Below are 26,202 nucleotides of genomic sequence, written 5' to 3'. Positions count from 1 at the left end.
TTTATTAGTGTTTTCTAAATTTTTTTTGTTGGCCTAAGCCGTTTTTTATGTTTTTTGTTGGTATTTTTTGTGGGATATCTATAGAAAAGATCCTGTTTCCCAGAAAAAAACTGTTCCCAGGAGCACCGAAAATTCTAATACTAAACTGGACCAACCGACAGATCTCTAGGCAAATAAGATGGCTACGAATAGTACAGATAGTGCAATTATAAACTGGAAGAAACAAAATGACACTCGTGGGTTTATAACGAATGTAAAGTTCAAAAACACGACCCAACAATATAATTTTTTCGGGATGCCAAACAGCTAATTCTTAATTATTTTTACTAACTGAAACAAATAATATCCATGACATTGTTCAATTAATTCTTGATTAAAAGATAAAGTGAAGTGTTGATTCTGAGCATATTTTTAGTTTGGAAATTTTTTTTATTTTTAACAGTTGGCACACCTGCCAAATGATCTATCAGAACGTTGTCCATCTGTTAGCAGTTTATAACCATCATAGATGTCATATTAGTCCAAAAATATTTCTCGAGAAACAAAACATCTCTTTAAACCTAGAATGTAGCTTATTGTCTTTTTCTGGACTTCTCGCGAAGATCTGCCAGAAAATCAAAACTGGAAAGATACGCAACGACCAAATACGACAAAATATGAGATTTTCAACAACTATTATTGAAGAAATTGAACGCAGTCAACTTTTTTAGTATGGTCGTATCCAAAGAATGGATCATAGATGACTTCCTAACTACATAATAATATGGGTGCTAGTTGAAAAAATAAAAAGAAGAATACCAAAGACATGGTTAGGAGGCGTTCAAAGAGCAATGCCATAGAGGAATCTTCAGACTGGACAAGCATTGTAATGACAGGCAAGAATGAAAACTAGGACGTCGTGAAAACCAGATAAAAAAAATTTCAGTTTTGTCAAAATATCAATTTCACAGTTGTTCTGTTCTTTTAATCACCTTGGTGTAATTCAGCAAAAAAAACCGTACACCCTTTTTCTTAAAATAAAAAAGAAAAGCAAAATTCTGTTTTTGATACACAGTCCTGTAAAAAGAGTACGCCAACGGCAAATTTAAAATTTGTAAATGTCTCCAATCTAGTCAACCGTTTCAAAAGCAAACGCCCCTTCCTGCGCTTTTATCTATCATCAGCTGTAACGTTATTTTGATTTTCCTTGTGTAATTTGATTAGTATTCTTTGTTTCCAAATAAACCCAACTAAAATGTTTCATACAAATTTAATTAAAAACACAAACTTTGTTTTTTAATCCAAATTGCAATAAATACTTCCATAACATTGTCACGTTTGGGCGAATAAATCCTGGCAACTGTCAGATTTGTCTTGAATGGCATTTAACAATTCTCGAAGTGCTCAAAACTCAACAAATGGCTACAACTTAAAGAAGGATGTGAAAAGAAGTTTATGAAAATTGATTAATATAACGTAAACTTTCGTAGACTTAACCGTTCTAGTCTAGTAAAATTGTCAAATTTTGTCAAAAACGCATTGTATGTGATCAAGTAATATATTCCTAATAAACTATACATCAATGACACGCATAAAACAAAAAAATAATCATTTGAATACGCTCACCTTAGTTCGTTCACAAAAGGTTTGTCAAACCAAACAAAAATGCACCTTTAACTAAACTTTTTAATTTAATCATGTTATAAATATTTATATAGCAGTAACTCCAGGTTTAAAACCTTGGTTTGTCCGTATTCTTTGTTAATTCAAAATACTATTTTTCACAAACATTTCGATAACTAAGATCTACAGTTTGATTTTTTGTTAAAATATAAACAACCTTTTTTGTGATAAATAGCATATTTTTCTAAAAGATAAAATGGAAATAACTAAATTCATACTTGTTTTAAGAATTAACTATTCTTTTTGGGATGATTAATTATTATAAAAAAAGTGGCACTAAAGATGGTCATTGCCGAAACGTTCGTAAAATTGTGCTATGAACTAACAATTTTTAAAATCAAAATATAATACAATAAGTTACACAGACGACTCGATTTGCAAAAATGTAATAATATGCCACATCAGATTTATGGAAGATTATTGTAGCTAAACAAAAAAAACGTAAAACCAAAATAAAAACAAAGAGGTTTTGACGGTTGAGAGCGGGAAAATGTTCTATTCCAACAACACAGAAAGAACGCGCCCTTTCTAAGTATGCCACCAACTCAAAACTATCCCGTATCGTCTGTTATTTCTTATTTTTAACATGTTACATAGAAGAGCGTACGGTGCATGAATGCAAGGCAACAATTGCATCACTAAAATTTACTTTCAAAAAATTAAAAATACATATTTCAAATTTATTTATAATAATTCAAATTTTTGAAGATATAATGCTTTTCAATAAGTGATTTCAAAATTCTACTCAAAATAGTTCACGACAGATTATACAAAAACTGTGAAGAAGTGGAATACGACCAATTGAGTCGAAATGGGGACAATAGTGGCTTTGGTTTCTCTACAAGTACTGCTACACAAGTATTACAAACAACAAAAGGATGTTTTCCTATACTTTGTGGATTTCGAAAACGCATTTGATCGTGTAAATCATAATAAATTGTTCAGTTCTTTACAAAATATTAACTTGGATTATAAAGATCTCAGATTAATAAGAAACTTATACTGGAGGCAAAAGGCCAAGATTAAGATCGACGATCAAACATCCAGAAATATTAGTACATATAAGTAAAGGGGTTGAGTTTACCGAAAGTACAAAGCTGATTATAGCCGCAAATGTCAAACATGGAACAAAAAATTTCGGTATAACAGTGTTGGCATGTTTTTATAATGTAGATGCTTCAAATATAAAAAGATAAAGCTTTAGAAAAGAACATTGTGTTTATATTATGTTATGAATTCTGCAATTTTTGATTTATATAAAACAGCAATGAGTAAATATTTGTTTCTTTGGAAATTAATTGCAGTTAATTATTAGAAATTTTTTTAGCAATTACCCTTTGATAGATTAGAGAATAGATTTGGCAATCGTCAAATCAGCAGTTGCCAGATTACAACAGATATTTGCAATTAATCTCGAAAGAGACAAATATTTACTCGTTTTTGCTTCATATAAATTAAAAATTGCAGAATTCATAAAATAGTATAATCAAAATGTACTTTTTAAAAGTTTTATCCCTTTATATTTGAAGCATACAACATATGCATTATAAAAACATGCCAACACTGCCAAACCTGAAAAATTTTTGACATTTGCGGCTATACTCAGCTTGTACTTTCGGTAAACTCAACCAGTAAAGCAGTAAGGCAGGGTTGTGTATTGTCCCCTACGCTGTTTAACCTCGGAACTGATCAAGAAAGCCTTGGAAAACCTCTCTATAGAAATAAAAATTATTTGAGAACAAATACAAGAGATACAGATGACACTGCCCTATTAACTAGTACTGACATGAAAAAAACCTTAGGTCAACTTAATGATGATTGTCTAGAGTTTGGAATGAAGATTAACGAAAAAAAGACCAAGATAATGGTAATCCAAAAGAGGCAGCATGTCCCTTTACCTATATTGATAAATGGAAAGAAATCAGAATAGATAAACCCTTACAAATACCTTGGCTGCTGACTTAACTACAAGCTTGACTCAGAACAAGAAACTAAAGCGGAAATTGCTCAACTAGATATAATTTCTTCAAAATGCGTTGTCTGCTCTGTGAAACCCATATCAATATCAAACAGATTAAAACTTGTGAAATATTTAGTTTGGTATATTTGTGTGGATCTGGAACATGGTTCCAGCCTTGTCACTCAGTTATTACCGATCTGCTGTAATGGTTAAACAATTGGGAAGACTTGGAACTTTGAAAACGCAATTTTTCTGGTCTGTTCACGGGTTAAATATGGTTCTAGCTGAAATAATAAAGCTTGCATTGTTCCAAAGCCTGAACTGAAAGGTTGCTTTTTTTTAATGTTAAAACCCGACAAATGCTTTAGATGTCATATTCAGAAAAAATGTCCTCGGATATCCCCACCAGATAGAACTAAAATGGGAGTTTAGTAAAAACAGTTTCCCAACTGAGTTTTTTTAAATCATTTTGGAGCATAAAGAATTCAAATCCTGAAATTATGAATTCCTTAGGAGGCTACTTAGAATTACTCACACAAGATTTTGATTTTAAGTATTTGCTCCATGTATTTTCTGAAATATTTCCTTACACAGGCATTTTATTTTATGTTAGGATTCTGTGGTCAAAAACGAACAAATTTGAAATTCGAATCCAAGTCTATTAGAATTGACATATGTACTTGACACCAAAATGTCTTATCATCGACTATTTTGTGAAATTATAGAACACTTTTTCAATAGTTTAAAAAACGATTTAAAAATCTTTGCCATTTAAGATGTGTGGAGATACGTAATTTCAATAAATATGAAACTCTAGTTTCTCGGAATTTTTTTTCTGAGAAAACATTTCGACTGCTTTTACATTTTTCCAGGCAATCCCAGGTATGCGTTTTGCAAGATTATGAACACTTTGTAAAAATTGAAGTGATAGTAAAACGATGAAATTTCTTAAAGACGCTGAATTGCATGACGCATATATGGTGAAGTTTCAAAATTATGCAACTAAGTGACGACAATATCTGCTACAAGTACATATGTAGAATGAAATTTTTCTGTACTAAAGAGGAATAAAGACTTTATCAGAAATTCCACTAAGGTGAGACTGATTACTACTATTTTGTAGATTTAAAAGGAAATTATTAAGGTTGATCTGCACCCTCAATTAGTTTGTTTCTGATCCTAGAGATGGCTCTACTGCGGCATGCTGCTCAATTATAGATTTGTACATGATGGCTGTAATATTTACAAACCCTAACATAAATTACAATTTTCTATTCTTACATCCATTGGCTGAGTTGCCAAATTGTGTAGACAGTAAGTTTATCAAATAAAGTTAAAGCCACGTACAAACACCGCTTGGCCATTTAATGCTGATAACTTTATTACTAGTAGACCAAGTAAGCGAAGATATCATTTATAACATAGCACAGTGCTGTTTGTCGATCATAAATATTACCGACGTTTCAGATGGACCCACTTCTCTACAACACAATTTGGTGGCGGCAGTTGAAGATATAATTCTTGTTTTTAACGAGATTATTTATGTTTAGGAAAAAATATTCAACGTTTTATTGCAAATATTTTCTACTTTTACAGTTTTATATATGTTGTCATTAGAATTTTGTCCGATTTCTTACCGGTAACTTTATTATAAGCCAGAACATATTATTTTTTCCTATTGTAGCAAAACTGTACATTCAAAGATTTTCAAAAAATTCACAAGTATTTCTTAGGATTGTATTTTTAAGCTGTAAGAAAATTAACAAAATTCTATGTTTGGTTTTCCCGTTTTATACTTGGAAAAAAGTAGTTTTTTAGAGTTTTTTCGAAAACGAAAACATGAAGCTTGCTCAAAATTTGTCAAAATACTTCTAGTAATCACATATGCCTTCTCAAATGTTTTCAATTTTTTTGAATGTGTAGTTTGTCTTTTATGGGGTGCAGATCAACCTTACGGAAATCTTTCAAAATCAAAGTTTTTATTATTTTGTCATAAACGAATTTTGAAAGACAAAAGAACCTGGCACTAACCACAGATCATAATATATCATGTGTCATCCGTCAAATATTCTTCGTCTTTATATTCCATCATGAATTATTAATCAAATGTTGCTTTCATTTTTAATTAAGAATTTCGCATATAATGCTTCATACCTAATATAGCAAATACCTAATCCAAAATGTTTGAGCTGTTTCAAAATAGAAATATAAAACAATAAACCTAAAAATGACATAATGTCATACTCATATGGCATATACACACTTTGTCGCTATTTCAGTGCCTTTGACAAACCCTGCATGTAAGTTAAAATTATCATATAAAAACAATTTAAAGAGCATATTGAATTACCTAAAACACTAAAATTAACTGTATAAAAATATTACAAGTAGATATACAAAATGAAATTATATTTTGCTAAAATGCAAGAAATTCAATAGAATAACTTTTACAAATATCAGTAAATTGTAATAAAAACATACCAAAGTAGATTTTGTTCCTAGAAGTATCATAATTGTTTTAAGGAATATCATTTTGAGGTTATTATACTAAATATATACCACAGTATACCTAACAATCAGTATTCCCAGTAAAGAACACGCATGTTTACTGCGCAGACAGCGACGCCATTTTCTCAGAGGGTAAAATCTGCCATTGTTATTGTGTACTTTGAATCATCTGGATTGTACTGTACTCATAACGAGTTATTTAATATTTTTATAACAGATTAACTATCCTTATTTATTTTTTTCCTAGTGGGTAGACTTATTATTGTAATTTTATTTAAAATTAAGAGTGGTTTATTTTTATTTGGACAATTACGTTGTATAACTTTTCAATATGTACAAAAAGACTAGTAACACTTGTGTAGCTAGAAATTGTTGTAATAACTGGAAAATGCAGCGTCAACTCTTTTTCTTTTCCGAAATATGTTAGTAGGTGAGTGTTAAATTAGGAATAAAATTGTTTTATATTAATTATTAACAAATTTTTTTAAATAAATCAAAGTCGGCTGTGTCGCGTCCATATGTGCAGTGCTGTGACTGATTTAGCCTCACACTATGGCGTCAAGGTCACCGAATTTGTACCTAGAGATATCAAAGGTAGCGCGTCAGAGTGAGAATACTCATTGTTAGGTATACTGTGTATGTACATTTAAAATTTCTATAATTGTCAAAAGGATTGGAAGAATAACAAGTCTTTATTGTTAAAATACAACTAATTATAGTAATTCGCGCTGATAAAAGCCATACGCTAAATGTAGGTTAACACACGTTTTCAGAGAGAAGACGTTTTCACTTAGTCGAGTTAGAGGTTTCGCAAAGTATTTCCTGTTAACTAAAAATGCAGTACAGCCTGTAATTTTGTACTGAGCTAATATAATTTCTCATTTGAGTACCTTTCTTCGCGATAATCACCTTGAAGTTATTCATCAATTCATTTAATAACTCCTCCGACATGCTGAGGGCGAGAAGAAAGAATTATCTGAGAAGTTGACTAGAAACTTTTGCTGATCCCATACTTTTTTAGCTCAGTTTTACAAAACGTAAAGGTCCCCAACTCTATTTTTCATTTTTTGTTTTAAATTCACTATAGACACTCGGCTTACTATTAAACGTTTTCAAGTGAATTCTGCCCAATACAGCTGTGGTCGAGCCAAACCAAAAACGGAACGGGAAATGTTCGGTCGCCGACGGCGAACATTTACGAAGTGTTTTCTTAAAAACAACAATTTCCACGGAATTGTTCAATCGAAATGGATATTAAAAAGAGAAAAGTCTATGCGAAATTACTATTAGAGAAGATGAAGAATATATATGATATTGACTAATGCTGCAAAGTAATTTCTTAAAATAACATCTTTATATTTTTTCAAATTGCTGTTATAAAACGCATGTTGCTGTTTGACGAAGTCGATTAACATATATGAACATATTTTACCCTTTTTTTTCAACTTGAAGCAAACCCCCACTCTGTTTGTGATACTGAACATCATTTCGGTTATCGACGAAATTCATGTGTGACTTAACGCCGAAAAATTAGCGGAATTTTCCGTCGCCAACTGCAACGGAGCCTAAGAAACCGCCACCACATAATTAGTTGCACTGAGCTTGAAAGGAAATCGAGTGCGTTCGGTTTCTGCTGATGGAGCCTCCTATAAAACCGCACCTTAAACGATTGTTTTCACTTTACCTCTCATGCCAACTGTCAATTCGTCCTGTTTTCCGTCTGTCAATTCATCATACTTGTCATCTGTCAAATAGATTACCGAGGCGGTGCAAAAGCGAGCCTAACCTTAACGATGCGACCAACCTTAGACTTCACAGAACAACGCAAGATGGCGGGGTTTACCAGTGGCCGTAACACTAGGCTCATTGACGATGATGACAAATTCCACCCAAGAATATACAATATTTCGTAGGTGGGTCAATATAAATATCAAAATCTACTTAGTTATGTGCAAATATAAAAAATAGTAATCAATCAATCGAAGTCGAAATTGTAAAATAGCACTAACTGTAAAAAACTAAACTATTTCAAAAATGTAAATGAACTGAAAACGATTCAAATCATACAGTAAACTCCACATAACCTCATAAACGCTTTAAAGTTCTCTTTTTGTCTTTTAGTATTTTTTTCTTTTCGGCTGTTAGTTTTTTGTCACCGGCATGTTTCTTCGCTAGGGGGCCGTCTCCTGCTATACCTTTGCTTTTGTGTTGCTGAAAAATAATATATAATAAAGAAATCAATTACAAATTTACAATAAATATTTGAAAATATACTACTGTAGAAAATATTACAGGACAAAGTGAAAGACGCCCAAATACAGGTTAAGGGGAAATGTTTTGGATTCGAAATTTGGGAACGTAAGTGAGCTACACCAAAAACAAATTATTGGAAGCATAGATTTCTTATCGTGGGCTATGGACAGAATGCATTGATCGATGCAATGGATCGCGCTGAAGTGTGAAAAAGTAAAAACAAAAGAAACGCAATGTAGCGACAGATCGCGCGACCACACACTACGTAGAGTAGTAAACGCAGTCCCATACGTGTTTCTTAATAAAATAAAAGTAAATCGTATCGCAAATGGAATTGAGTTAAGTTAAATGAAAAACCATCGTTCCGTGTGTAGACGATACAAACACTATGCTTCCCCTCCTCGGTCACTCCCGGAGTGCCATATTCCGTTTTTTGTTTATAAGGTTTATTATATAACAGGTTATAATATTTTATAAAGCTTACAAATATTGTTAAAAAATGGATCTTTAAATAACATCATCATTATTGCCCAGCTTTGGTGATATTTTCCCCGTCTTGTTATTGGTCCTATCCTATTTCTTTTGCTTGATTTCAGTGTACAGTGTACCAACGGAGCTTAAGAAACCGCCACCACATAATTAGTTGCACTGAACTTTCATCCTTCAATTTCCTAAATCACTTTAGGGGCTCTGCCTATGCGAGCTCCTGTTTTTTTCTTCGATCTATAACCAGAGAAAACTAGGTCCAATCCCAGTACTATATTGTTCAAACTTCACACTCCTTCCCTTCATAGGCCACCACTACAAGCCAACATGGAAGCTTATTGGTTAACTTTTACCAAACGAATTTTTAAGATAGGAAAATAAGGTCCAATCTCCTGCAGTTTCGAAGCCCCTGGTTATTTTTGGTAGCAACTGGATAAAGCAAAGTGTTAAAAGTTCGCGGACTATAACACTATCGCCTATAATCGCACAAGTATCGTTTTACAAAAATACTTCGCTAAGACTCCTCATCAAAGTCCGGCTCAGCCCTTATATAATAAAACATATGTTCTAAAATAGCTAGCAGGTAACGATGTGAGATAATACGAAATTCCAGAAAGATAACGATAAAACGGTTCTCGGACGTTGCTGATAAAGAGGTTAATTCGGCTGCTCCAATTAGTCTTATGCCAGGGTCGCAATTAGGGCGTTGTGACTCATAACAATATTTATTTGACTGCAATAATGGTACACTTGTACAATAATCCACTTGACTTATGGTACATCTTCCAAAAACTTTGACTTATCGTACATCTTCCAAAAACTATTAAACAAGTCATCAAGACTTCGGCGGCAGATCTCCGATATATAAGCTCTTCAGCAAAACTGGATAGACCTTTTATTTAGCCCTAGTATATCCAGGGCTCTTATACAAGCAGACATCGAATCTTCTAATAGTTTGTGACTAGACTTTTAGACTTTTAAACACACACTTGCTGTAGAAATTCCAACCTAGAGAGACACGCATGCTCGTAAAGTACAATCGGACATCCCTCCTTGGGTGAGGGGGTTGGCATCTGGTGAAGCGAAATATGAACCCTCTCAGTCCCAATGCTTCCCACAAAACGGATTAGTACAAGGAACGAAAGAAGAGCAAGATTCAGCTTTAGTTCGCATTGGAACGGAACATAACCTTTAGCAACAATTTTATTTAAAATAAGTTTATTTTGACATTTCTATTTCTACTTCGGGTTTCAGAACGATTTTTGAAGTGAAAATCGAAACGTAAAATTGTAAATTGTAAAATTTAAAAGTAACATTGTGACAGTACCAATAAAAATAGTAAATTGTATTATGACGCCACAAGAAAATAGCTTCAGAACAATATTAATGAATACCTGCTTCAAGAAAACTCAACGACAAAATGTGGCTTCTCTAATGGTGTCAGTAGACGTTAAATAGATTACATTTATCATTTCATGGAAAATAAATAGTTCAAGACGTGAACATATTGCGGTTTTTAGTAGATATTTAACTGATTATCATACTGCTCTGGATACTGGTTGGGAATAAATGGGCAGATGTGCCATTGTGAAATTTGGAGACAGGCCCTCGATTGTTGTTCTGTGCTCTATGGTACAGGACAGCATGGCCCCCCAATTGGAATTCTCATTCTCTGTCTTGGTTCAATTTCCTGACAGGGATGAGTGGATAAAACTAGACTTGCACTGATGCAGAAGCGGGCTCACCTGGTTCACGGATGGGTAGAATGGATGAGCGATCAAGTGCCGAGTATATGGTAGCGGAATCGGATTTGAATCTGGCCAGACTCTCGGCTCTCATGTAACAGTCTTTCAGGCAGAGATTTTTACGATCCTGGTATGTGCTTAGGAGATAATAGATAGGGCTTGCTCAGGCAGGACCATCTCTATCTGCTCTGATAGTCAAGCAGCGCTAAGGTCTTTGAAAGTGATCAGAGTCAGCTCTAAGCTAGTTCTTGAGTGGAAGAAAGCACTTGCTGATATGGCGCTGATCAATAGGGCTAACTTGATATGTGAATTGAAAAGAAACGGGCACATCCCAAGCACTTACAAAATAAGGCAGAGGAAAACAGAACAATACGGGAAAGCTCCGAAGGAAGAAAAAAATACCTAATCGCTGGACGAAGAAGAAATATAAGATTCTTGTGTTTTAAACAAGAATTTACCCACAAATTGAATACTCCAAAAGCCAAATATGCTGTGAGTATGATGCAAATTTGAATTGTGATCTAAGGAGCTTTTATACTTTACACATACATGTTTTGTATTCAAAAAAATTTAGTGATTGCTGAAAAACAACTGAAATAATTATGTATGTTATAAATATGCTAAGTACAATTTGCTCAAATGTCTACCACAAAAATACAACAGGGATAAGGACAAAATATTAACGAAGTCATGGAGCAGAAAAGCTGATAAATAGTCATACAACCATATACTACCATCAACATTTGACTTACCTGTGCATGAATTTCTGTCATCATCTTTGCCCTTTGAGAATAATCATCATAATGTTCTAAAAGGAGTTTGCCTGCTTCTTCATTAAGAGCAGACTCGGCATTTGGTACAATTAGAAGACACTTCACAGTCTACAAAGAAGATAAATTTGTTTTAAAATCTACTGTAAACGTCATCAAAAATGATAATGTCTATTTGTACAAATAGAAAAGTATATATTTGCTCACTTAAATATAGAAAATCATCAAACAAACCTACCAATAGTATATGTTTAATTCCGAGATCTGATTTCCAGTCCTTTTTAAGAGTATTGACACAAATTTCACCATTTGGAGCTACATTCGGATGGAAAATTTTTGTCAAAAAATGAGCTTTGGGAGGTTCCTGTGGAAAACCTTTACCGAGGGTTAGTTTTACTTTGAACACACCTCCACAATATGGGGTACCTAAAGCAAACGTACAAATAAATAAAATTTGGTAATACGAGATCTGCCTCAAAAGTATCTGGCCTTAGTTCGTAACTTAGCATTGCATTGTTCTTCGATATCCAACTAGTGGTGCTTAAAATCATTGAAGCAGTTCTGGAATTCATTTTTTGTAATGGCTTCTAAAGTACTAAGCTTTATCATGCAAGGGAAGATCAAGGGTAAAAAAGTATAGCTAGCGCAGGATTTACTGGATGAGAAATATTCGAGAGTGGCATAGAGTTTTTTAGAGCGAGGACCAATAAGATACGAATAGCTAAGATGATAATCTCAGAAGGGTGGGCTAAGCACAAAAAATAACATTCAGTAGCATCGTGGAATTCGTTTGAATCATCTCTGTGTGGTCATTGCCATTTAAGGGGAACTTTCAGTTTTGGAAACACATAAGAGTCTCACGGTGTTGTATCGGGTCTGTAATGAAACCAGCGAAGTTGCCTAACATTGTGTTTTGCCAAAAACTGTTGCATAAGGTACGACCAATGTACTGGACTACTATCGAGATCAAGAATCTCACCACTCGCTCAAAAATGTGACTCACTGTTTGATGTCATCTTTTCAGAACTTAAAAATAAAATTATTTGTTGTTTGTCTGGTCTCTTGGTGGATATTTAGGAAGCACAACTCATTTATAATAAAAAAAAAAATAACATCGTTGCTCACTCCAAAGAAGCTTCGGTTGTGACAACTGTTATTACTTTGTGTCGAGATCGTAACTGTAAATTAGCGACCATTTCCAATTTGTCCAGGGCCACTTTTAAGTGAATCTTTCTGTTTTGCTGTAAACAATTTTGGAAGGAACTTGGCACACACACGAGTCATTCCCAAATTCTCGAATGGCAAATTTTCGAAATTTCAAGACTGCTATGAAGTTTGCACACTATCAATGAATGATCTTTTTATTTTCCTGTATTGTGCTGGAAGGCAGCTCACTTGTGACAAATGTGTGGTTGTTTTTAATCCTTGTGAATAGTTCTTTTACATATATTTTGCTCATGTTTCGTTTAAGACAAGAATTTCTGATTACGCTCATACTCACAGAGGGTGGTGGAACATATTAGTGCAAATTTACAGACGAAGGTCAGATAGTTTTGTGACAAACAATAACTGGAGTTTCTTACAGGCTAAGTACATGTAACTGAGGATATCACACATATAGATCTAGTCTGTTAGCTACATATGTCAATGAATTTACATTGATACAGCTGAAATATCAATGTACAACATAAGAGGCACAGTATATTCAGCAAACTGGTGATTTAAAATTGTCATTCAATAATAATTTTACATACTAAACAGATGTGAAATCTGTACTTGATTTCGTTTTGATATGCTACTTAAAAAGTACCTGAAATAAACCAACTGATATCCAAAATTAGATTTAGATACATAAAAAATGAATTTAATGAAACAGATATGTTAAACTTTTACCATTGCCACGATAAAAATAGTGCGTCATTATAAAAGGAGATTACACTAAAATTTGTAAGTCAATATCAATGCAACTGTTATTCACGTCAATTATTATAACATATTTCCAAATCTAACAATAAAAATTGTTTTTAGAGATACAAATATGAAGATAATTTTGCATATTACACCTGTCACTAGTAATAATGAAACCAAATGTAATTAAATCAGTGCAATAATTAATTTATTTGTTTTCAGTGTTACCCCCATGTTTTGCAAATACAGGAAGATTAAAAAGTACAAAAGTAAAAACAATGACAAATATATAATGTATACAAAGGCTATAGCGGGATAAGATAGTCAAAATTGCACCATGCTCGATTTAGTTTTGGGTCTGGCCATTCGAAAGGACATAATTAAAAACTCACTTAGTTAAATTTTCAAGTTCCTAAGTGCCTCTGGGGGTTCGCTATGGGAAAAACGCATTTAAAAAAAAATAATTTTTTTTTAGACGCTGTATTGCTGCAAAAAATCTGAAAAAATTTATGAAAGCGTATTTTAATAATACAAAACTGCCTGATTTTTTTCAGATTTTTAGCTTAAAAATTGAGCCCAGGAAAAATATTTGAAATTTTCAGTAATATTTTAGGTTATGTCGGAAACTTTTGGCCAACTTTAAAACAATGTTTTTTTATGGGTTTTTTCCCGTTCTTTCGAATGGCATAGGTATTTTTATCATTTTCAACGTGGAAAATGCCTAAAAATCGAAAAAACTGCTTTTTTGGCATTTTTCTGAAGTTTTTGACTCATAACCTCAACAACATACACATAAATTAATGATAATTCATATTTTTATATGTATTCTTATATATCTTTACAATCGAAATAAGCTATTAAAACTATTATTTTTTCCTACAGCATGCTCCAAAAACCGAAAAACCCCGTTTTCTCCATGTTTTTACTACATAACCTCAAAAGATTCCGAAAAATGAATCGTGAATTAGAACGCACTTGTACACTCAAAAGTTGTGGAATTTTAAGCTAGCCAATATATCTATATACGTGATATTATATCACAATGTACATACATTTATACACAGACGCATATCTATATATTTCCATGACTTTTGAGATCCTTGTTATATACATTCATAAGCTCGTACCACGCTCGTCCATGCCTTACTCTTCCGCTTAGATACAAGAGCGTTATACCCATGCTTATAACATTATTCTTTTATTTTATATTTACTTAACTGTTTTAGCCTTCATGTCTTAGTCCTACATCCCGTATATCCAGGGAGCCTGATTGTAACAGAAAACATGGCGTTGATAGTTGCGCCGCACGGTAGTTGACATTACGCGGCACAACTACCAACGCCATGTATATCTGTTATAATCGGGCTCTCATTCTATATCGCTCTTAGTGCGTTTGCGTGTGTAGGGCCATGTCTTCTTTATCGCTCTTAGTCAGTTTGCGTGTTAGGGCCTTTATCTTTTCGGCGGGACTTTTCCTCAAATGTTCAATGGCTCTCTGTTTTTGTGTTTATTTTGAATTGATTTTGAATTTGACAGCAGAATTGTGTCGTGTCTAAAATAACAGGCAACAATAACCAGTATTATTGTTAAATTAAGAACTCGATCAACAAATAATTTTATTTCATCAGTTTTCGGGATAGATAATGAGATCAAAGTATCTGATTTTTGCGAGTCTGTAATCAATTCATTCGAGAGAGATGTATTGCCACAATATGTTGGAGTAAAAAGTCTCGTGAGAGACGACTTAATCCGTAACCATACTTCTGTTTATGCCATAACGTTATTTAATTTGACGGATGATCAGCTCACATTAATTTTCGATGGAGCTTATTTAGCTCACCAAAAAAGCAGAAATAATTGGTATCAAAGAAAATCATATTCGGGACAGAAGATAAAACCGTTTACCATCTGCACAACAGACTGGTTTGTTGTATTTCCACCCGGTCCATTCTTAGCTACAGAAAATGATGCAAGCATCATGAAGAAGGTTCTGGAAGATCCAAATGGAATAAGGTCACTTATGAAAAAAAGTGATGTTTGTATTGTATATAGGTGCTTTAGAGACGTCGTATCCTATTTAGAAGATCTTGGCTTCAAGGTTCTGATGCCTGCATTAAAAGGAAAAAGACCAAGTTTATCCACAGCTGAAGCTAATGAATCTCGTTATGTTACGAAACTAAGATGGGTAGTAGAAGCTGTCCACGGCATTCTTGGAAAAAAATATAAGCTGCTCCATCAAAAATTGGATAATAAATTGTTACCAGAAGCTGGAGCATATTGCAGAATTGCATGTTTTCTTAATAACCGTTATGGAAAAAGATTATATAGCGATGAAGAAGGAGACCTTACGAAAGTAAACGACCAAGAGGAAGACCACAGATGAAATGGGTTGATGACATTAAAAGAATAGCCGGAACAAATTGGAAATATGTTGCTCAGGATAGAGACCGATGGAAGCAGTTGGAAGAGGCATATATCCAAACATGGACGAAGAAGGCTAAGAAGAAGAAGAAGAGCGATGAAGAAGAAGATGAAGAATTTAAAAAATTAATAATACAGAGAATGTTGAATTAGAGTAAAGTGGATAACACATTGGCTAAAGAAGCTGAAACAGCAAGGTGGTCTAGACGAAGTACGACGACAACCAAGATAACATCGCGAGAAATTCTTGATTTTCCAGAGATGACCGAGAAAGATCTCAAAATATTCTTTTCGGGTACGTACCAGTTAGGTCAAGCTGTATGTTACCTAGCTACGTTATTGTTATTGTTGAGTTATTGAACGATAGAAACGAAATTAATTAAGAATACATCCGAATGAAACCGAATATTATCAAGGTTTTGATACAATCCAGACATATCAAAAAAAAATTTATAAATGTTACATTGAGTATAAGCCAGAATCTATTGGCTACAATGCAATTTTACTCGTGCGATTGTGCTAATGGATTGAGAACTGTTGGATCCTGCTCACATGTTGCTGCTATTATATATTATTTAAGCAATGCTAGGTACAAATCGGACATTATTAGACCAGTTAAATTTCTTTCAGAAATATTTGGTGAAACGGAGATTGATCCGGTAATCGACGAGGATAGTGAGGAAGATTAATAAAATGTAATTATTCTGTCATTCAATGTATCTAGATTAAATAGAATATTGTAAATATAGATTGTTAATTAGTAAATATATGAATTTTATTTACCTCTAAAAAAATATTTTGTTTTCCTGCGTACGATCAGCTGTAATAATTATTTAAAAGATATCAAAAATATGGTTCATTTTTCAGAGTCTTTTGAGGTTATGTAGTAAAAATATGGAGAAAATGGGGTTTTTCGGTTTTTGAGAATGTTGTGAGATAAAACTAATGCTTTGAATAGCTGATTATGATTGTATAGGGAAAGATGCATGTGAAAATGTAAATTATCATTCATTTAGATAATGAATTTAGAGGTTATATAGCGAAAGCTTAAAAACAACGCCGAAAAAACGAAGTTTTTCGGTTTTTAGAGCATGCTGTAGAAAAAAAATAATAGTTTTAATAGCTTATTTCGATTATAAAGATAAGAATACATATAAAAATATGAATTATCATTAATTTATGTGTATGTTTTTGAGGTTATGAGTCAAGAACTTCAGAAAAATGCCAAAAAAGGCAGTTTTTTCGATTTTTAGGCATTTTCCACGTTGAAAATGATAATAATACCTATGCCATTCGAAAGAACAGAAAAAATCCCATAAAAAAACATTGTTTTAAAGTTGGCCAAAAATTTCCGACATAACCTAAAATATTACTGAAAATTTCAAATATTTTTCCTGGGCTCAATTTTCAAGCTAAAAATCTGAAAAAAATCAGGCAGTTTTGTATTATTAAACTACGCTTTCATGAATTTTTTCAGATTTTTTGCAGCAATACAGCGTCTAAAAAAAAATTATTTTTTTTAAATACGTTTTTTCCCATAGTGAACCCCCAGAGGCACTTAGGAACTTGAAAATTTAACTGAGTCAGTTTTTAATTATGTCCTTTCGAATGGCCAGACCCAAAACTGAATCGAGCATGGTGCAATTTTGACCACCTTATCCCGCTATAGCCTTTAAATTAAATATAATATTGTAGTGGGCCAATACGTTTCACCTTTATATGGGGGATTTTTCAAATACAATAAAATTGTATGATTATGGATGAAATAATAAAAAAATAAGAACTAAAAAAGGATACCAAATGGGAGAAAAGCAACTTAAAATAATCTGCTATGTAGATGATGCAATACTACTCTCTTAAAGTGAAGATGATTTACAATGTATGCTGCACCAATTTAATATACCTAACCGCTAGAAAATTTAACATGTTAATTTCCCCATAAAAGACAAAATGCATGGTTATAACAGCAAATTTACTAAGATGTAAATTGGAGGTCATATAATAAAACAAGTAATAGAGTTTAAATATCTAGGCATCACATTACCTAGCAGAGAATATTATTATCTAGAAGTGGAAGATAAACTGAATACAGCAAATAGAGGTGCAGGTTGCCTGAATAATGACCAATAATGACATAAGCGGTAGAAATACGACCTGACACATAGAGGACAAAAAGGATGTTAGAAACAGCAGAGATGAAAACACTTGATTGAAAACCTGATAGTAATAGGTACACTATGGGACAGAGCTAGAAGTATACAGGTATGGAAATAATTTTTCGGAACATACGAATATCAATACAATAAGTAGATTTCTTGATTTGCAATTAACCAGTGTAAATTTCAAGATAACGTCGCGATGTGCCGTGTCTAATTCAATTGTTCGACTGGATATGCTGTACCCACTGAGTTCTCTGATTTGTAATTAACCAGTGTAAATTAAAATATAACGTCGCGATGTTTTAAAATTAATTCATTTGTTCCATTGTAATCCTTATTACAAGTCGATTATAGTCGAACAAATAAATTCATTTTAAAACATCCCGACTTGATATTTGAAATTTACACTGGTTAATTGCAAATCAGAGAACTCAGTGGGTACAGCATATCCAGTCGAACAATTGAATTAGACACGGCACATCGCGACGTTATCTTGAAATTTACACTGGTTAATTGCAAATCAAGAAATCTACTTATTGCATTGGTATTCCTATGTTCCGAAAAATTATTTCCATACCTGTAGATATACGACGTAGATGCAAGATGGAGAACATCAAGAACTGGGTAAGAAATAAAAGAATAGAATGATCATATAAGCCGAATGACAACAAAAAGAGTAGTAAAGACGGCAAGAGACGGTTCCCCAATAGGAAAACGATCAGTAGTAAGATCACAAAAATGATCAAACAGTTTCAGAATGATATCCATATAAGAAATAGGCGTTTAATTCAGAAAATTGTTTTAAACAGCAAAAAGAGTAATAAAAGGGGTTGAAAAAGGGTAATAAAACTTAAGTTCCAACAGTCTGACCAGCCAGGTTCAAGTGATGTGTTGAAAATAAAATAGAGTGGGTGTACCAGAATAAAGCTGTAATTTTTAAGCATGATGGCAGAAATTGTGACAGGATCAGGACCCATATTAGCATTCAATGCCACATAATTCAGTCTATTTGTGAAAAAATCAACAATTTCACCTAAAAGTCATACAGGTTTTTTAAAGTTCTAAAAGGTATAATATGGGGGGTAGCTTATGACAAATCCGTGAAGATGTACAGCTGATTTTGCTTTTTTTTGAGTAAAAAAATTATTGTTTGCTTATAAAACGTTTCTTATAAGTTACTTTACTTAGCAAGTTTATAAATTAAAATAGATAAACTGACCGAGATAATTGCAAAAAATGTTAATAGCACTGTTATTTGTGAAATGACATGTATACATCTGACAATTAATGAGTTATTGAAGTGTGCTAGATTACAGCCAGATCAACCAAATAGTTTATAAGTTATTTAATTTGTTTATCCTGGAGAGCGATCATTTAAACAATTGTATTTGCCCAAACAATGACTATTAGAGGTATTTTATACATTGCAATCGATTCTTCAAAGCTTCAATTTTAAGGTATATAAAAAAAAACTTTTTAAGATTTTATTAAAATTTTTATTAAAAAGGAAAGTTTGAAAAGGGGCTGACTTTTAAGCTTATAAACATTTATCCATATATTTATTTAAAATCCATGGAAGTTAAAGCTTGTAGAAGAGTTGCCAGAGACAGGGGCGAATGGAAAATTGTTCTGAAGAAGGCTTTGGCTCATAACGAGCTGTGATGCCACTGCTGATGATGATGAAACATTTATAATAACTTTAATATTTGTTGTCTCGCGCTTGTAAGCAGGCTCACTGAAAAATGTAGTAAAAAAGCACAATTTGTGTTTTAAAAGATCTATGAAAAATAGTAACCAAGATAACATTTTTTTTGTTACAATCATATTCCCATTGTTCATTAACATTAAGAGCTGAAAATTGAAGGGATTATAAATGAAATCTAGATTTTATGATCCAATTTATAGACGACATATACACAGAAGATGTAAAAAGTTATCTGGAATATTTTGCAATATCTCACCAGCGTCATTGATTACCACAAGATCTACAACTTTTATAATACCATGGCTCTCTAAAATGTATAAGAAATGTTTTTTAGGTAAAAACTTGTTTTTTTGCTTTTATTGATTGTTAAAAATACTACAAGGAAAATTAGCAGTATGTCTTCAAGGATTTGTTATCAGCTATCCCTCATATACATTTTAGAATCTTCAAAAACTTGTGTAAGAAATCTTTTATGTAAGTAATCTTAGATGCATCACAATGACTAGGAAAATAAATGAAAGAAAACAATTTCACACTTTCAGATGAAATACCATTCAATGCTATTACCTGTGGAATAAAATTCTCCATTCTCTTGCTATTGACAAAATTCCAAAAAAGGTTTTCATATCAGTTTGTAATGACAGTTAATTAAATTTAGAAATTTCTTTACACTGAGACCTAATCTGTAGGAGACTGAGTTTGGTTGAATTTTTTGTGATCAGTCTTTGAATTTAATGCAAGATTTTCCAAATATAAGAAAACTCAGCAAGTTGTTATTATGAAAGTATATTATTATAAGAGTTAATTCCCCTCACTAAAAACTCTAATGAAAACTGCCTGGATTTCAAAGTTTTCCAAATTAAACTAATTGTAAAGAATTAATAAGTTATTGATACCTTGGCTTTAAGGCTTTGTGATTTTGTAAGATTATAAATGGGAAAGAACCAGGTTAGTGAGCTTTGTAAAGCTATTAGATGTGCTCAAATAATTTTAAATTTTACACAAGCATTTTTTTTTTCAACCATCCATCTTTTCTAAGCAAGTGACTCTAAAAGTCGGATAACTATGAAACTATATCACTAATTAAATTACACTCTAAAATTAAAATAATCTGTTATTTGGTGTGTCAAAATTGTTATTTATAATTTTTTTAAAATATTAAGATGTTTATATATTAAGATTTAGAATAACAATGCTACATGTTTCCCAAAAAAACACCCTTGTTATAAATAGATAGCAAAAAGTAGTGGTTTTATAGCAAGATTTTTTTGTGTTCCAACATAAAAAGTCCATAAATGGTAAAAATACCTGATCTAGAAAATCCGCTGCTTAAACTAAATGGAATCTTAGAATTATCAAGAAATAATCAAAACCAAAAATCCATTTTAATCTACATATTTTGATAAGCCATGTTTGTGTTTATAAAAAACCAAAGTGTCTGCAACCTAGTGAATTACCTGCTGGGCCATCAATAAAAGCTTGTATATCTGTTACATCTTCCTCGTTAATTTGAACTTTAATTCCCTCTGGAGGGTTATTGACTAGATCTTGCATTTCTCTTACAACCCCTCTTATTATTTGTGGGGAGAGGTTCTCAACATTATTTGACATCTGAAATGAAATTTCTAATAAATATATCATTTAACATTAATATTTTGATACCCACTGTTCCAGCAGAAGCCATTGTATAAAATATCACAATTCTTTAACAAAAAATCCTAACAACTAAAAGCACGAACACATTAAAATAACGCCATAACAACTTTAACTTGGCGTTATGGAGCAGTCAGAAACATTTTGAAATTTTGTGGACCAATGACAGCGCGTACTTCTATCTCAACTTCAAAACTAATATGAAGTTAGTAACTACAGCTGGTATTTGAGTTAATACAAATAACTAAAAAGGGATAAATCACTATTTAATACAGGGCAAAAGTAAATCAACTTGTATTCAATGTCTTAATTGAATATAATATTTAGTAAACACAGATATCGGTAAAATATAGTTGAATAATTTATATGCACGTGATGTAATTTCGAGAAATTGCCTAAATTAGATGGTAATAAACTATTGCTACGTTGCCAAATAACACAACATTTTTAATTATTTATTTTGCGTTTTTTGAATAATTACATGTATTTTTAATCATTTGATAACACGTATTACTATTGTAAGGCGTTTGCTTTTTTTTAAAGTAGTATGTGCTAAAATTTCTCTAGGCGTCGATAAATTGGAGTAAAATATTTTTTATCAGGTAGACTTTCTGCATTGGAACGGAAATTCCCGCCAAAGTGGCACTGCTGTGAGGGTAACCAAAACAAAGGCTGGAATTTTTATTTTTAACGTCCAAAAAGTAAAAAATTGAAATTTCAAGAGTTGCGTTGCGAACAACATGTCTGAAACGGTAAGTAGGTAGTAATTTGTACTTATTTTTTTATGATTGTCCCTATTAAAATTTGTAGGATATAGAAATACACCATTCGCCCCCTAGACACTTTGATTATAGAGGTAGTAGTATTATGGGGGAAACTCCTCATACAAATTTTATCAAAACTTATGAAGAGTCCAACACCCTACCTGATCCTATACAAATAAAGATTCCCTATGCCCCTACAATGGTATACAACTGTTTTAATAAATATGCGAAATTTACTGGATGTTTCTTTTTAGGAATCACAAATCAGAAGGCTCAAATTAAATATCGAGACATATAGGGAGCTGATTCTTAACTTAAATAGTATTTTACTATGGGAAAAACAGTGGCATCCAACAGCTCTAACAGCAGGTACTTACATTAATTATTTGTATTTCCTCTGGTCATTTTTGTGCACTGAAGTAGAAAAATAGTTATAAATATTTCATGTGAAGTTTTATTGTGAAATTTATTTATCTCAGTGTTTAATATGTATAACTAATCAGTGTGCCGACATATTGAATGGTGTTTGATGATACTGATGAATTCTCATATTGTTTTATGCAATTTTGGATGATACATGTATATTTTTAGGCTGTACCACGATTTTTATGTTGCTTTGGTTATGTGAACCAAACTTATTGACCATTATCTCAGTAATTGGGTTGATGATTACTGTTGGGGATTATGTTTTACCATCAGTAGTATCTACAATGTATAAGCAAGAAACTTGGAATACTTATAAGCAGAAAGAGTACGAGGAGATTTGCACAAATATCATTCTATATAAAACGAAATTTGAATTGCTGGTTAGTTCTTACTATAGAATGAGGGTAACGAATCCAAAGATGGTAAGTTTGTTACAGTTTACAACAATAAAAGAGTGAATCAAGTGTGGTTAATCCCATATAATATTTATTTTAAATAATATGCTAATTGATTGAAATTTTTAGTATTTCAGTCTCACAATTATCGGACTGTCGATCCTCATTTGGATTGGAGGAACCATTAGCAACCTATTCTTGGCATATATTTTCGCCTTATGCTTGTTATTACTTCCCGGAATGGCAAACAATGGTTTCCTGACCAAAGTATCAGCTGTTTCATCAAAAATATTTACTGACCTGGTAGAGAATGCCAAGACCAAAGTTGGTCATAGAAAAGTTGAGTAACAATGGTTCTATGTTGGAAAGTTGATAATATTTTACTGTTTAACTTGATGTTTGGGAGATTGCTCAAAATATGTATGTATTGTATTTAGGTTAGTTGATGGAGGTTTTTATCAAATTTTCAGTGTGATACATAGACTGACTGATGTTACCACTTAATTCCTTAAATGTAATTAGTTTTATATTTAATAAATTAGTTTTATAAAAAACCAGTCCATGTTTTTATTTTTATCGTCTTTTTCATGTTTTCCCTGCTGAACAGATAACTTTAAAATTATATATTATGTAGTAAGTACTTAGGGTGGTTAAGGGGGGGCTAGTGTATGTTTTATTCATTTATTTTTTAAATAAAATATGCTGCTAAGGTATTATAAATACGCTTCACAAGCAAACTTATATCATCATATTAAGAAAAAAATTAGCTTTAATTTGATATAAAAAACATGCATATAGGTAATGAGCAGCATATTTTATTTAAAAAATAAGTAAACAAACAAACAAAGGTACTATTAGCCCTTTCATTACTGTGGTGACATATATGTCCCAGCTGATTTCAAAAAATCTGCTAGAATCTGTCTGTCCCCAAAGCCAATGTTATTTGAATGCATTTGTATTTTTAGACATTCCTTATGCATTACTTAGTAGTATGCAACATACATATCACATGTGTAACCCATAAAAACAACTCATAAGTAATACAATTTTAGTAAAGAAAAGTTGGCTGCTCTGTTTTTTTTTTAACTGATTATATATAATTTAGTTGCTAATTAACACAGGTTAGTGGTTGAAGCGGATTTGGTCGATTATTGTCTATAAATGGATAGAAGATTTTACGGATTGCGATCTTCTGATATTCGAAGATTAGCCTTTCAATTAGCTATTCGGAACAGTTTAAAACATCCGTTTTCAACTAATCAGAAAAAAGGAGGTTACAAATAGTTGCGTTAATTTTTAAAGAGGTATCCTGAGCAAACGTTTAAGAGACCACAAGGTTTATCAACTGCCAGAATTAAAAGATTCACAGAAGAAAACGTAAATTTTTTTTTTTTAAATTTTGGAACCTGCGATGGAGAAGGTGAAATTTAATCCCTGTCGAATCTATAATGTAGATGAGACAAGTATAACGTCTGTACAATCAAAGCATACCAAAATAATCACTTTAAAAGGTAAAAAGTAGGTAGAGGCCGTTACTTCTGCAGAAAGAGGATTACTAGTGACTGTGGTTACCTGTATGAATGTGGCTGGTGGTTTTGTGCACCCTATGGTTATATTTCCCCGAAAAAATATGAAGGCAGAATTGCTCAACGGCGCTCCACCAGGGACAATAGCTGCCTGCCATGACGTGTCTGGCTGGATTCAGAGCATCGAGCAAAAAGACAAAAGAGGGAATCTAATCGTTATGAAAAAGAGACTAAAAAAGTGGCCTCTGATGGCGGACATATCCGGAAATGCGAATGCGCCAAATTTAAATTTCATGACACTTCACAATAATCATACAGTGGTGGAGGGGTTCTAATTTATCTATTTATTTGTTATATTACATAATATTAATACTTGATACACTTAAAATACTTTTTTTAACACTAGAACAGAATAAAGTTTTAATTAAATAATAACAATAATAGTCTAAAATGTGAAACAATTGTTAAAAAAATTCAATAGAAAATACTAATAATCTTTCATGTGACAGTTGGGACAAACAATCACATCAACATTAACATAACCCAACTAAATTTGATTTCTTAAACAAGGAAAGAGTCTCTTTTTCCTTGTTTAATGTGGCCTCTCAAGATGGCACTTCCTGTCTAACAATATTTTTGCCCCCACTACCTTTACATTCCCTCTTTTGTCTTTTTGCTCGATCATTCAGAATCACATTTTCACCAATTGGTTACAACATTTTATTAGCCACGTTAAACCAAGTAAAGCTGATCCAGTTATATTAATATTGAATGCTCACTTCTCCCATACACAGAAGATTGACTCGATAAATTTGACGCGCTAAAACCATGTGGTTATTCTTAGTCTGCTGCCGCATTCTACTCACAAAATGCAGCCGCTGGACCTTGCTTTCATGGGGCCTCTTAAAACCTGCTACTCGCAGGAAATTGAAAATTGGCTAAGGAACAACCCTGGAAGAGTAGTCACCTGCCATCAAGTTTGCGAATTGCTTGGAAGAGCTTATGTAAGATGTGCTACAGCTGAAATCGCTATAAATGGTTTTCGAAAGAGCGGTATCTGCCCATTTAATAAACACATTTTTCGAGAACACGACTTTGTCATTCATCATCAAGCGGAAGGTGACCGAGTTTCAGTTCCAAATCTACAAGAGGCTGAACAAGAAAAGCAAGTAACTCCTCCGAAGCATGTTACCCCTCTAAGAAGTATTGATACGACCAAATGTGTGGAAGATTTATCATGTAAGAACATTTCTAATAATAGAGATTCAACAGTGCGGCCACAAGATATTAGCGCTTTACTCACCACTTCATTTCACAAGTCTAGTATTAAAGAAAGAAAGGCCAGAAAAGGATCTGCTGCCTTGATTACGGGTGCACCATACAAAGATGCCTTAGAAAATAATTTGTCAGAACAGAAGTGAAATAAAAGTATTTCAAAGGGAATTCCGAAATCAAAAATAGACAAATATAAGCCTTTTAAGAAAACAAATAAAAATAAAGGAAAATCTATTGCTAATAAGACAATGACAACCAAGGTTAAAAAGAAAAGTGCTAAGAAATAGGAAGCTTTTAGTTCATCTGAAGAAGATGAAGAATTCATTTTAGATAATGATTCTGACATGGAGTGTGACATTGAGGAAGAGGAAGCAGAATGTATGTTTTGTACTGGACTCTCGGGCGAACAATGGATTCAGTGCTCAAAGTGTTTTAAGTTGGCTCACACCGACTGCACCAATGTAGACAAAAAAAGACACATATATTTGTGATTCCTACCTCGATGGCTAATTTTATCCCGTTATCCTAATATCCGGTATTAGGAACATTTTTTTGTCGGTCTAAGTTTAGATTAGTCCCAATTGCA

At 32.6% G+C, this 26,202-nt stretch overlaps 2 protein-coding genes across 2 annotated transcripts; one reads left to right on the top strand and one right to left on the bottom strand.

The window, feature by feature from the left end:
• Positions 1-1,015: 1,015 nt before the first annotated feature.
• Positions 1,016-21,402, bottom strand: LOC140436501 (ubiquitin-conjugating enzyme E2 S). Its single transcript, XM_072525375.1, has 5 exons — positions 21,244-21,402; positions 21,035-21,188; positions 11,623-11,810; positions 11,367-11,495; positions 1,016-8,341 (listed from the first exon to the last, which is right to left on the bottom strand). Exons 1-5 carry the CDS (start codon positions 21,259-21,261, stop codon positions 8,216-8,218), a joined length of 615 nt encoding a protein of 204 aa, XP_072381476.1. The 5' UTR covers positions 21,262-21,402; the 3' UTR covers positions 1,016-8,215.
• Positions 21,403-21,680: 278 nt separating this feature from the next.
• Positions 21,681-23,369, top strand: Arl6IP1 (ADP-ribosylation factor-like 6 interacting protein 1). The gene is made up of 5 exons (XM_072525374.1): positions 21,681-21,982; positions 22,041-22,196; positions 22,249-22,363; positions 22,586-22,842; positions 22,945-23,369. Exons 1-5 carry the CDS (start codon positions 21,971-21,973, stop codon positions 23,161-23,163), a joined length of 759 nt encoding a protein of 252 aa, XP_072381475.1. The 5' UTR covers positions 21,681-21,970; the 3' UTR covers positions 23,164-23,369.
• The last annotated feature ends 2,833 nt before the right edge of the window (positions 23,370-26,202 follow it).

Source organism: Diabrotica undecimpunctata, chromosome 3 (assembly GCF_040954645.1).
Source record: "Diabrotica undecimpunctata isolate CICGRU chromosome 3, icDiaUnde3, whole genome shotgun sequence".
Lineage (NCBI taxonomy): Eukaryota > Metazoa > Arthropoda > Insecta > Coleoptera > Chrysomelidae > Diabrotica > Diabrotica undecimpunctata.
The sequence above is the reverse complement of the archived record's forward strand: the minus strand, read 5'-3'. Positions and strand labels throughout refer to the sequence as shown.

Coding starts and splice junctions, on each gene's coding strand:
- LOC140436501 (XM_072525375.1), bottom strand. Junction 11,496..11,622: donor GAATTAAACATATACTATTG/GTAGGTTTGTTT, acceptor TCTTCTTTGTAG/ACTGTGAAGTGTCTTCTAAT. Junction 8,342..11,366: donor TGACAGAAATTCATGCACAG/GTAAGTCAAATG, acceptor ATTATTTTTCAG/CAACACAAAAGCAAAGGTAT.
- Arl6IP1 (XM_072525374.1), top strand. Junction 22,364..22,585: donor TCCAACAGCTCTAACAGCAG/GTACTTACATTA, acceptor GTATATTTTTAG/GCTGTACCACGATTTTTATG. Junction 22,843..22,944: donor GGGTAACGAATCCAAAGATG/GTAAGTTTGTTA, acceptor TGAAATTTTTAG/TATTTCAGTCTCACAATTAT.